Genomic DNA, 13,008 nt, shown 5'->3' with positions numbered 1-13,008 from the left:
GAAGGAGGAGAGAAAGAGGAGGAGGAAGAAGAGAAAGAGGAAAAGAAAAGGAGAAAAAGGAGGGAAGGAAAAGGAGGAAGAAATGGAGAGGAAGAAAAAAAGAAAGACAAGGCAGAGAAGAAGAGGAGGAAAAGGAGGAGAGAAAGGAGAGAAAGAGGAGGAAGAGAGAAGAAAAAAAGGAGGAGGAAAAGGAAGAAGGAGGAGAAGAAGACTTCAATTTGTTAACCTTAATCCATCCTAATTAGCTACTGTGGAAAATGGGATAGATTTATCTTTCTGGCCCTCACATTTTCATTTTTAAAAAATATTTTGGCAAAGCTATGGCAGCAAGTAGAATAACGCCTGGCCTTTCTTAAGGACCTGTTTCGGCTGCAATTTGATTGGCACGCGACCCCCAATTTATTATTAGGAAAGGTGATGACATACAGCGCTTGTCGAAATTAGCGGATTCCGGATTTTCAACTGTGTGGGCACCAGAAACACAAACGCCTTTTCCACTTGGGAGAGATTTTTTTTAGAACTGGGAGCCAACCCAGAACTCAAGATTGATCGTAAATCGTTTCTTCTAACTTCCCTTCCATCACCCCAGTTCCCTTTTTCTCTTTAAGGGCCTTGCTAGGTATCACAACTCAAAATCTTTTTTTCCCCCTCTTCTCCGGCATTCTCACTAGACTCGGATGAGTTTTCCAACATCTTTTCCTAAATTATTTTCGAAGCTGCGCAGCCCTAGTTAAATATTTTGCTCCCTGGAGGAGCATCGCGCTTGCTAAAAAGAGCATGCATTTTCTTCCGTTTCAAACTCTGGCTGGCTCCCAAGCCAGAAATGTAGCAGTCATATACTGCAATGGTAAAGGTTTCACTCGCACATATGTGCTATCATTCCCGACTCTAGGGGGCGGTGCTCATCTCCATTTCAAAGCCAAAGAGCCAGCGCTGTCCAAAGACGTCTCTGTGGTCATCTGGCCGGCATGACTCAATGCCGAAGGCGCATGGAACGCTGTTCCCTTCCCACCAAAGGTGGCCCCTATTTTCCTACTTGCATTTTTTTACGTGCTTTCGAACTGCTCGGTTGGCAGAAGCTGGGACAAGTCACGGGAGCTCACTCGGTTACGCGGCACTAGGGATTCGAACCTCCAAACCGCTGACCTCTCTGATCAGCAAGCTCAGTGTCTTAGCTGCTGAGCCGCCGCTTCCCACGATATACAGCCATATACTGTACCCACTTCAAATATTGGGCCTTTTCTTTCAAAGACAAAAATGGAAACCTCATGCAGGCAAGTCCTCAACGTACGACCGCATTTGAGCCGAAAATGTATGTTGCTAAGCGAGACATTCGTTAAGTGGATTTTGTTCCATCTGATGCCCTTTCTTACATACAATTATAGGTATACACTCACATAAATATTCTTCTTTACATTTGTCATTCTTATACATTTGTTATTCCATTTAAAAGGTTATAATATACAATTTGGGTTGCTCTACTTAACATCCCTTCCACCTGTTGTAACACCACTTTATTTTCCCTTTATTTTCTCCCTCCCTCCTTTCTCTACTTCCTCTCCTTCCCCTTCCTTCTTCCCTTACCTCTCCCCTACTCCTACTCTTCCCCCTTTCCTACCCTTTCTTCTTCTCTTTCTCTCCCTTCTACCCTACTCTCCTTACCTCTTCCTTCCATCCCTCCTTTTCCTCCCCTCCTCCTCTCTCCCTTTCTTTTTCTGTTGTTATAAGTATCTCTTTCAAATATCAGTTTATGTTTTCTTGGGGATGGTATTTACAATACAATACAATACAATACAATACAATACAATAGTAGAGTTGGAAGGGACCTTGGAGGTCATCTAGTCCAACCCCCTGCCTAGGCAGGAAACCCTATACCGTTTCAGACAAATAGCTATCCAACATCTTCTTAAAGACTTCCAGTGTTGGGGCATTCACAACTTCTGGAGGCAACTTCTGTTCCACTGATTAATTGTTCTCACTGTCAGGAAATTTCTCCTCAGTTCTAAGTTGCTTCTCTCCTTGATTAGTTTCCACCCATTGCTTCTTGTTCTACCCTCAGGTGCCTTGGAGAATAGTTTGACTCCCTCTTCTTTGTGGCAACCCCTGAGATATTGGAAGACTGCTATCATGTCTCCCCTGGTCCTTCTTTCTCTTAAGCTAGACATACCCAGTTCCTGCAACCGTTCTTCATATGTTTTAGTCTCCAGTCCCCTAATCCTCTTTGTTGCTCTTCTCTGCACTCTTTCTAGAGTCTCCACATCTTTTTCTACATTGTGGCGACCAGAACTGGATGCAGTTCTGCATATTTCCGCAAACCCAAATATAATTTAGTATCATTTCTTATTCCCTTACCTTTGCTTAGCTATCCTATGTTTCCCCCCTTTATATCTCACTCTTGAATATATACTTGTATATGTAGTACTTTATTTTCTGTCCCCCCCCCCTTTGTCTGAGTTTTGTATCTTCCCCTTACTTTCTTTTCTAGGTTTCTTTTCTCTAGACAGTCATAAAATCTTCCCCATGCCTTGAAGTACTCCGATTCCTCTTTATCCTTTATTTTCAAAGTCAACCTGTTCATCTCTGCACAATCTATTTTTTTAAAATTATCTCTTCATCTGTTGGTAACTTATTTGATTTCCAATTTGGGGCAAATACAATTAGGCAGGGCCTAAATACTTTTGCAAGTCTATCAAACTGTTTGTGCAAAAAAATGAAGAGACTGGTTTAGGGGAGGGTCGATGAGACTGACCTCCAGCTTTTCCGGCCTGGTGTGGTTCCAGACGCAAAGCTTGTTGTCCGAGGAGCCCGACACGCCCTTGGTCTTCTCCGCATCGAAGTCAAGACTCATGACCGGCTCCCTATGACATTTGAGCCGACTCAGCATTCGCCCCATGGACAAATTCCACAGAACCACTGATCCGTCCTCGTAGCCGGCCAGGAGGTGAGGATGCGAGCCGGTGTTGGGCTAAGAGAAGAGACAGCAAACAGAGAATGAAGGCAATTCTGGGCAGTCCTCGACTTACAGCTGTTCCTTTAGTGACCAACTTGAAAAAAGTTGACCAGGGACCGTTTTTCACACTTCCATGTTCCTAGTCGAGCTTTCCTTAAACGCAACTCTTGACCTTAATTAATTTATTTATTGATTTGATTTGATTTCTAGACCGCCCCCTCTCCCTGGAGGGACTTGGGGCGGTGTACAGGTACCAAATTAAGACCATACAAACAGTAATAAATATAATTAAAATCGGATTAAACTTTAGACCCCTGTACAAATATATAAAAATTAAAAACTTAGCCTTAAGACCAACCCGTGAAATTTAAAAATACAGACTGGGGTGGGAGAGCTGGAATTAGGCCAGGCCGGATAGGTTAAATGTCCAGCTCAACAGGTCACCCCAGACTACAGGTAGTTCTTGACTTACAACGGTTTGTTTAGTGACAATTCAAAGTTACCACGGCACTGGAGGCTTTCAAGAAGAGATTGGACAGCCAGTTGTCCATGGAGTGGTATAAGGTCTGTTCCTTGAGCAAGGGCTTAGACTAGAAGTCCTTCCAACTCGGCCAGTCTGCATTCGGTAAAACTAAACAGAACAATTAATGGTTTAGCGCCATGAGGGCGAACCCATGGCACCAGAGGCGGCTTCCTACCAGTTCGGACGAGTAGGATGGCCGAACTGGTTCTATCGGCAGAGCCTATGGTGGCGCCATCTTGTTTTTTGCTTCTGCGCATGTGCCTGTAGCCATATTCCTCTTGGATCTTTGGCCTGACACACTTTGTATTATTCCGCTATGCCTTTTCTATGGTGGGAAAATGGGAGGGGGGATTGCACGGAGTTAGATGCTGTGTAGTCAAAACAAAATTCTGTCTAGAAAGCCAAGGTCATCCTTTGTCTCTGCACCTGACCGGAACTGGATGGGAGGAATCTGTCTTCATGGGCAGTGGAAGATTGGACCATGGGATGGACTTGTGGGTGTGGGGGCAAGATCTTGAACTTTCAACAAGGCGGGGAAAACCGGGAAGCTTTCAGATTCGGGTTTTCCCAGATGTGCCAACATGGCTCTCTTCATAAATTGGAACTTGGAGCAATTCTTTGTCTTGGACTCTGATTTACATTTAGATGCTATTTGGAACCCTGACAGCGCATACGACCGTATTTCACGCTTATAACCATGGCACGTGATCAAAATTCAAGCACTTGGCAACTGTTTCATATTTATGACGGTTGCATGTCCAGGGGTCGTGTGTTCCTCTTTTGCGACCTTCTGACAAGCCAAGTTGATGGGGGAGGGGGAAGCCCAGATTCACTTACCAACCGTGTTTCTAATTTAACACCTGCAGGGATTTACTTAACGAGTGTTGGCAAGAAAAGCCATAAAATTGGAGGGTGGAAAATCACTTAATAAACGCATCACTTAGCGACACACATTTGGGGCTCAATAGTGGTCATAAGTCGAGGTCTACCTCTATACATATCCCAGGTATAATGCGGTAGAAGCCAATCTGGGTTGGTTACCAGGACCAGAGGTTTAGTCTTCCGAGCTTTCGGACTCGTGCCGGAGCCCATCCACGGAGAACTTCTCTCTAGCAGAGCGTGTGCTACTCCATGCATAGTATTTATGTGGTGCTTGGTTGTGTGTAAAAGAGACGCAGTGGCTCAGTGACTCAGACACTGAGCTTTTCGATCAGAAAGGTCATAAGTTTGGCGGGTCAAATCCCTAGCGCCACATAACGGAGCGAGCTCCCGTGACTTGTCCCAGCTTCTGCCGACCTAGCAGTTCGAAAGCACGTAAAAATGCAAGTAGAAAAATAGGAACCACCTTTGGTGGGAAGGTAACAGCGTTCCCTGAGCCTTTGACGTTGAGTCATGCCAGCCACATGACCACGGAGACGTCTTCGGACAGTGCTGGCTCTTCAGCTTTGAAACGGAGATGAGCACCGCCCCCTAGAGTCAGGAACAACTAGCACATATGTGCGAAGGGAACCTTTACCTTTGTTGTCTGTGGCTGATTGGGGGTTTGATGGCCAACTCCTCAGTCTCTTAAGTACCTGATAAGTTGGTGGTAGGTCAGCACTCCCTGATTGACATTGGGCCCGTTTCCCACGCTTCAATCCTTTCCCTGGCTATTTTTGTCCCTGCTCGGCCAACAATCTTAATAGCAAGACGATGCATAGAATAGGCCAAAGCACACATTCTGCTAGAGAGACATTCCCTGAGGATTGGCTCCAGCACCAATCCAAAAGCTCAGAAGATTAAACCTCTGGTCCCAGTGAGTTGACCCAGACTGGATTGTGTGGCCCTAATTGCTACAGAGCCTGCTGATGGGTGTGCGATTGCGCAATTGTTTCATTTGTGTCTGGATTTATGGCTTGTGCGGCACCTCGGGTAGCCTGCTCCGTCAGTTTGCTGGAGCTCCAGGCAGGCTGACATATTTTCCCTCCTTTACATGAGAATGTTTTATTATCGTCTCGATACCGATCAACTCCTCGGAGGCAAGTCACACACTTTCCCGGCCAACTGGGCGAGGTTCAATTTGCATATGCGCGGGCACACACACACACACACGCCTTCCCTTCTTTTTCCCACAGGGTGGGAACGGCGGTATTGTGTAACCGGGTTGGTTCTTAAGAAAACTCATGTACAAACATTTCCAGCGAAGGATGTGATTTATACACAGGTGATCCTCGACGTACGACCGCAACTGAGCCCCACATTTCCACGGTTAAGTGAGTCTGGCTTCCCCGTTTTACCACCTTCCCTTGCCGCGGGAATCACTGCAGTTGTTAAGTTAGTCCCACGGTTGTGAAGTGAATCCGATCCCCCATGGGTTTTCCTCCACGGAAGGTCGCAAAAGGAGATCATTTGCCCTCGGGAGACTGCGAACAGATGGACAGAATTGGAGAGACCTGTAGGTCATCTAGTCCAACCCTCCCTCAAGCAGGAGACCCGAAACCATTTCTGACAAATGGCAGTCCAGTCTCTTCCTGAAAGCCTCCAGTGATGAAGCTCCCACAACTTCCGAAGGCAACTTCTGTTCCATCGATTGACTGTTCTCACTGTCAGGAAATTTCCTCCTTATTTCTAGGTTGAATCTCTCCTTGATCAGTTTCCATCCATTGTTCCTTGTCTGGCCTTCAGGTGCTTTGGAAAATAGCTTGGCCCCCTCCTCTCTGTGGCAGCCCCTCAAATATTGGAAGGCTGCTTTCCTGTCTCCCCTGGTCCTTCTCTTCCCTAGACTAGCCATGCCCAGTTCCTTCAACTGTTCATCATATGTTTTAGTCTCCAGGCCTTTGATCATCTTAGATAGATTCAGATTAACAGAGATGGAAGGGACCTTGTAGGTCATCTAGTCCAACCCCCATGCCTAAGCAGGAGACCCTACACCATCTCTGACAAATGGCAGCTCAGTCTCTTCTTGAAAGCCTCCAGGGATGAAGCTCCTACAACATCTGAAGGACTAAATGCAGCCGATGGCTTTGGACAATCCCAAAGCAAATAATAATTCTTGCAGGAAAGGATGATTCATGCATTTCCAGCCGTTGTGCAGGGAAAGTGTTTCCTAATTAGCTCCTGTTGGCTTACCTGCCAGATCCTCAGAGACATGGGCATGCCCAGCTTGGCATCGGGCTCCGGCTTCAAGGTACAGACTGATGTCTTAGACGGCAGCTCGAGAACACAAACCTGATATGAAAGAAACAAGTAGAATTGGTCACCAGCCCAACTCCAAGGAACCAAAACACAAGTGAAATCTTTTTCACTGATTTGCAAGAGGCTGGGGGCAAACAAGCCCATGTATAATATATGTGGGTACATGCGTGATTTTGTATGTAGGTATGTATTATTTTGCCATGTTAATCTAGTGTATTTTGGTGGGAGTGACCCTTTGAGAACTGAATGCAACGACAGTTCATTTTAATGTATGCCAACGAGTGACAAAGTGACAATAAAGTTGTTCTATCATCTATCTATCTATTTATCATCTATCTATCTATCTATCTATCTATCTATCTATCTATCTATCTATCATCTATCTATCTATCATCTATCTATCTATCTATCTATCTATCTATCTATCTATCTATCTATCTATCTATCTATCTACCTACCTACCTACCTACCTACCTACCTACCTACCTACCTACCTACCTATCTATCTATCTATCTATCTATCTATCTATCTATCTATCTATCATCTCTATCCATTATCCATCCATCTACCTATCTATCTACATAATCAATCCATCTATCCATCCATCCATCCATCCATCCATCCATCCATCCATCCATCCATTTATCTATAGTTTTTTTCCTGAATGCCATTACTTGGCTTAACAACTAATTCCCACAACAGTGTCAATAATTTACCAAGAATGTATTACTATTCTTCTTCTCTTCCTTCCTCGTATCTATCTCCCCCCAGTTATGACTATAACCATGTTGCTTGTACCTTTCAATTTATATTGTTTTTATTTGCTTCCTAGTACGATTTGATAGCTTATTAATAACCTTGACCATCACTAAGTGTTGTATCTTTTTTTATTCTTGATGAATGTATTTTTATTTTCCTTATGTTCTCTAAGAGCATATTATGCACCAAAGACAAATCCCTTGTGTGTCCAACCACACTTGGCCAATAAAAATTCTATTCTATTCTATTCTATTCTATTCTATTCTATTCTATTCTATCCTATCCTTTCCTCTTTCTATTCTATTCTTATTCTCCAAAGCACCAGAAGGCAGGACAAAAAGTAAATGATCATTAAAGAGAGACATCCAACTTAGAACCAAGGAGAAATTTCCTGGCAGTGAAGACAATTAATTAAAGGAATAGAAGTTGTGGGTTTTCCATCACTGGAGGATTTTAAGAAGAGATTGCAGATTTGTCTGAAATGATCTTGGCCTCCCGCTTGAGCAGAGGGTTGGACTAGACCACCTCCAAGATCTATGTCTATGTGTGTGTCTATTCTATTTCTCCCCCCGCCCCCTATTATTTCTATTTCTATTATTTCTATTTCTATTTCTATTCCAATCCCTTCCTCCCCCTTGGCCTCCTTCCCAGCTTCATGCACTTGTACAAAAAAAATTAAATTAAATGAATTTGCTTGTTGAAATGCCATTTTTGAGGCTGCCCACCGAGTAGCTGGAGGGTGGCCTTGCCAGCCCAGCGTGTTGCATTCAACACACCACTTAAAAATTAACCTTCAAAACTAACCCTGCGCATTTGCGCCGAAGCTCTCCCCCGGGAGAACAAAAAAAAAAACACGAGACCAAGCTGTCTCAGGCATACAAACGACAGTTGGAACAGTTTGTGGATTGTATTTCAATTCCTGCAGTGTGTGTGTATGTGGCGGGGGGGGAGACACACAGTAGGGGAGAGGACGCCCCACATCTATAATTTACGGCCGACACATTTTTCAGCGCGAAGGACAGCAAGCTGGGCCGAATCAGGGAAAACACCTGAATGGATCTTGGGAGAGAATCCGACAGGTTGACCTTGGCTCCGCTTTGGGGTCCCACCAAGAGAGTCAGCGGAGTTCAGGGATGTGCCAAAATTCGGAGGACTTTGGAGGAGATGCACCAACTGTGAAATGCGCTGTCAGATCCTACTGTACATTTATGTATTTTTTAGAAAAGAAGAATATAGGAAGAAGCTGGCTTATTTATTTTTATTATACGTTTAGATCTCTGTCTCTTTATCTCTTCCTTTCCTTCTTTCCTTTCCCTTCCTTCTTCCCTCCTTTTCTTTCTCCTTCTTTCCTTCCTTCCTTCCCTTCCTCTTACCCCTTTTCTTCCCCCTTCCTTCCTTTTCTTTCCTCCCCTTCTCTCTTTCCCTGTTCCTTCCCTTCCTTTCCTTTTTCTCCTTTCCCCCTCCTTCCTACCTTCCCTTCCTTTTTTCACTTTCTTCCTTCCCTTCCCCTTTCTTCTCCCTTCCTTTTCCTTTCCTCTCTTTCTCCCTTCCTTCCCTCCTCTCCTTCCCCTTCCTCTTTCCCCTTCCTTCCCCTTTCTTTCTTTCCTTCCTGCCTCTCCTTTCCCCCTTCCCTTCCTTTCCCCTCCTCTCCTCTCCTTTCCTTCTTCACTTCCCTTTCCTTTAAAGAGCAATAATTCTCAACCCTGACAACTTTACAATCTTTGGATTTTAACACACAGAATCCTCCCGCCAGCCGTGCTGATTGGGGAATTCTGTGAGCTGAAGTCCATCCATCTTAAAGTGGCCATGGTTAAGGATCTGAAGAATCTACATGTTTAGCATTCCCATCTCCCCTTTCTTTTGCCCATAAGATGAGCTAAGTAGGATGACGAGAGAGAGAGAGAGCAGCCCACCAAACCGTCTCTTGAGACTTCTTTTGGCTGCGGTTGGCCTCAAACATAAACTTTGCCTTTTCATAGACTTCTCTGGTCCTTGTCTTCTGTTGGACTTCCCTTCACTGGGATTGGCCTCCAACATGGTCCTTGTCTTCTGTTGGACTTCCCTTCACTGGGATTGGCTTCAAACGTGGTCCTTGTCTTCTGTTGGACTTCCCTTCACTGGGATTGGCCTCCAACATGGTCCTTGTCTTCTGTTGGACTTCCCTTCACTGGGATTGGCTTCAAACGTGGTCCTTGTCTTCTGCTGGACTTCCCTTCACTGGGATTGGCTTCAAACGTGGTCCTTGTCTTCTGCTGGACTTCCCTTCACTGGGATTGACTTCAAACGTGGTCCTTGTCTTCTGTTGGACTTCCCTTCACTGGGATTGGCTTCAAACGTGATCCTTGTCTTCCGCTGGACTTCCCTTCACTGGGATTGGCCTCCAACATGGTCCCAGTCCCAGTCTGACACACCAGTATTGCTTGTTCCAAGATTGGACAAGTTGTGGCATGAACATCTTTGGCTAGATTGACAGACTCTTTCCCCATGTAGCCGTGGGGCCTTGGGAAAATAATATCCTACTTAGCATGTAATTTAAAACCAGAAGGAGAAGGTTTCCCCGGGGAAAAAAGTGGTGTTTTTGTTTTAAACTTTTGCCTGGGGTTAATAAGGTTCTTCTTTGGCTATAGGTCACCCCAAGAAAATGTGTTCTTTTTTTTCCCTGCACATTTCTAAGGCATTTTAAACATGTTTCTGGCAAACTGGCAAGAGAAATGCGTGTTTCTGTTTTAGGGCAATCAGGAACAAATAAATGCCTGTTTAAATATTATTCATAGACAGAACCTGCTTCAAGGGGGGAAAAAAATCTATTTTTGGGTAACCGCCAAGCGTAAACACATATTAAGTCTTCGTGTTAATCATAAGCCTCAAAGTGCTTTTGGCTCAGTGTTTAAGGAGGTTTCTTATGGATTTTATGGAGCTTCTTTGTGTTCCAATTTTTTAAATTAGTTTATCTCTTAGACATGAGCCAGCCGTGTGCGGCGGCAGCCAAAAAAGCCAATGCAATCCTTGGCTGTTTGCCCTTCCTTCCTTTTCTTCTATTCCCTTCCCTCTTCATTCTCCTTTCTTCTTCCTTCCCTTCTCTCCTTCTTTTTCCTTCCTTGCTCTCTTCCTTCTTTCCCTTTCTCCTTTCCTGTCCCTTCTTGCGTGCTCAAATGCAAAAGGGGGAACGTTTCTCCTTTCGTTTCAAGTTTGTTTTGATACAATACAATACAATACAATACAATACAATACAATACAATACAATACAATAGTAGAGTTGGAAGGGACCTTGGAGGCCTTCTAGTCCAACCCCCTGCCTAGGCAGGAAACCCTATACCGTTTCAGACAAATAGCTATCCAACATCTTCTTAAAGACTTCCAGTGTTGGGGCATTCACAACTTCTGGAGGCAACTTCTGTTCCACTGATTAATTGTTCTCACTGTCAGGAAATTTCTCCTCAGTTCTAAGTTGCTTCTCTCCTTGATTAGTTTCCACCCATTGCTTCTTGTTCTACCCTCCGCCAGCAAATAGATAGTCCTCCGCCAGCAAAAACGGAGCTCAAGGCCCCATTTTCGGTCATGGCGGAGCCCTCCTGCAGCTCTCTGCCAGCAAAAATGGAGCTCCACTTTCGCTGGCAGAGACACCGTGGGGGTGTCCTTTGCTGTTTGCAGGCAGGCCTCAGGGACCAGACCTAAGCACCGTGTGGGATGTGAGTTTGAACACCCCTGTGTTAGAGAAATGACTTACCTCTTCTAACTCTTTCCACGCCGTGGCCAGGAGCGACCGTTTCTCTGTCACCTCAAAGAGAGAACATCGGCAGAATCCAACGTTCTCCGTGAGAAGGCTTTCCGTGACGATGTTCCTTCCTTCAGATAAGTCCCACAGGCAGATGTTCTGGTCACGGCCCTGACTTTGACAATCAAAATGGTTACGTGTCACTGGGGAGGATATTCATTCGCTTCCCCGGGGGTTTGTTTAGTTGTTTAGTGGATGTCCCCAGGGCCGTTCGGTTTCATGGCAGTTCCTTAATGAAACTCCCTGTTCCCACTCAACTCTGCCTTAAATGTCCAGCTCAACAAGTGACCTAAGACTACAGGTCATTGTTCTGAGCTAGGCTTCCCCAGCAGTGCGAAGCTGAGTCCTCGTCCCGATAAACCCCTTTTATTTAATTTGCAGTGAATTCCTCTCCAGCAAAGTCTTTCCTCTCCCACAGTCTTTCAAGACAGTTCACAATTATTGGCCTTTATCAGGCTTGGAGAGTGGCCAGGCCAATATCGGCCGCTATACTTGGCAAGAATGCAGGAATGAACTAATGATCTCCTGCAAACTCCACTCCCCTTTCGCTCCTCTTTTATTCCCTCTGGGAGGGGCCATTCATCATCCCCCTGTGGCCTTACTCCCAAGTCGACCCCTGTTCTTTAGCTGCTCCCTTCGTCTGGCAACTCTGTGCATGTGCACACTGGGAACAGGCTCCAGCTGTTCTTCTGCCCCACTGATCTCTGACTCCGAAGGCAGCTGATAATTGGCATACGGCCCTGGCCCCCTCTCTGCCTCCGACACAGAGCCCTCTTCAGAGCCTTCCCCAGACTCCAGGACTGGCCCATGTTCCTCCCCGACCTCCTCACGGTCCGAATCTGCTGCCAACTCTGCTGGCCGCTGACGGGACACAACAGTAGTCCTTGACTTACAATACTTCATTTAGTGACTGTTCATAATTACAACAGCACTGAAAAAAGTGACCGTTTTTCACCATTATAACGATTGCAGTATTCCCGTGGTCACCTGATTTATATTCAGATGCTTGACAACTGTTTCATATTTATGACGGTCGCCGTGTCCCCGGGTCATGTGATCCCTTTCACAACCTTCTGACAAGCAATGGGGCAGCCAAATTCACTTAACAACTGTGCTTCCACCCTAACAACTGTGGAGATTCACTTAATGACCGTGGCCAGAAAGGTCATAAAAGTGGGCAAAACCCACTTAACAACTGGCTCGCTTAGCTACAGAAATTCTAGGCTCAACCGTGGTCGAGGATTACTTGCAATCCATGGCACCAAACTTGAATTACACCTTGTTAAATGTTAAAAGACTCACCTAAGGAGTCCGTTTTTTCTATTGGATAATGTTTGCACGCAGTACACTGAATGTCCACCGTGGCCATTCAGGCTGCCACAGACTCGGCGCGTCTTCAGATTCCAGATATGGATCAGCCCGTTAGAAGATCTGTTTTAAAACCAAACAAAGGGAAAAGGAGAATTAACCATGATTGTGACATTCTGATTCAGCATTTAATGCAGGGGTCGGCAACCTTAAACACTCAAAGAGCCACAAAGGTCCTAACCGGAAGGCCCCCCCCCCTTTCAATTCTGGAGCCAACCGGAAGTCCAGTTCCCCCACTATAGAGTCTCTTCCTAGCGCGGCATCCTTTTTCCTCTATCTGTCCTAAACGAGAGCCCTATCAATTGTGGATCTGATAGAAAACCCGCCCTTTGCCATAGAGTCTCTTCCTAGCGCGGCATCCTTTTTCCTCTACCTGTCCTAAACGAGAGCCCTATCAATTGTGGATCTGATAGAAAACCCGCCCCTTGCCATAGAGTCTCTTCCTTCGTCCTCCCCCC

The 13,008-nt window shown here is 45.4% G+C and overlaps 1 protein-coding gene across 1 annotated transcript in view; it reads right to left on the bottom strand.

The window, feature by feature from the left end:
• GNB1L (G protein subunit beta 1 like) overlaps positions 1-13,008 on the bottom strand; it is a 38,911-nt gene that overhangs the window by 2,637 nt on the left and 23,266 nt on the right. Inside the window, exons 4-7 of the mRNA XM_081966943.1 lie at positions 12,485-12,613; positions 11,135-11,297; positions 6,582-6,680; positions 2,750-2,965 (exon numbers count right to left, since the gene is read on the bottom strand). Coding sequence (XP_081823069.1) covers positions 2,750-2,965; positions 6,582-6,680; positions 11,135-11,297; positions 12,485-12,613 — 607 coding nt within the window. The remainder of the gene's footprint in view (positions 1-2,749; positions 2,966-6,581; positions 6,681-11,134; positions 11,298-12,484; positions 12,614-13,008) is intronic.

This window comes from Natrix helvetica (assembly GCF_964273705.1).
Source record: "Natrix helvetica genome assembly, chromosome: 14".
NCBI classification, from domain to species: domain Eukaryota; kingdom Metazoa; phylum Chordata; class Lepidosauria; order Squamata; family Natricidae; genus Natrix; species Natrix helvetica.
The sequence above is the reverse complement of the archived record's forward strand: the minus strand, read 5'-3'. Positions and strand labels throughout refer to the sequence as shown.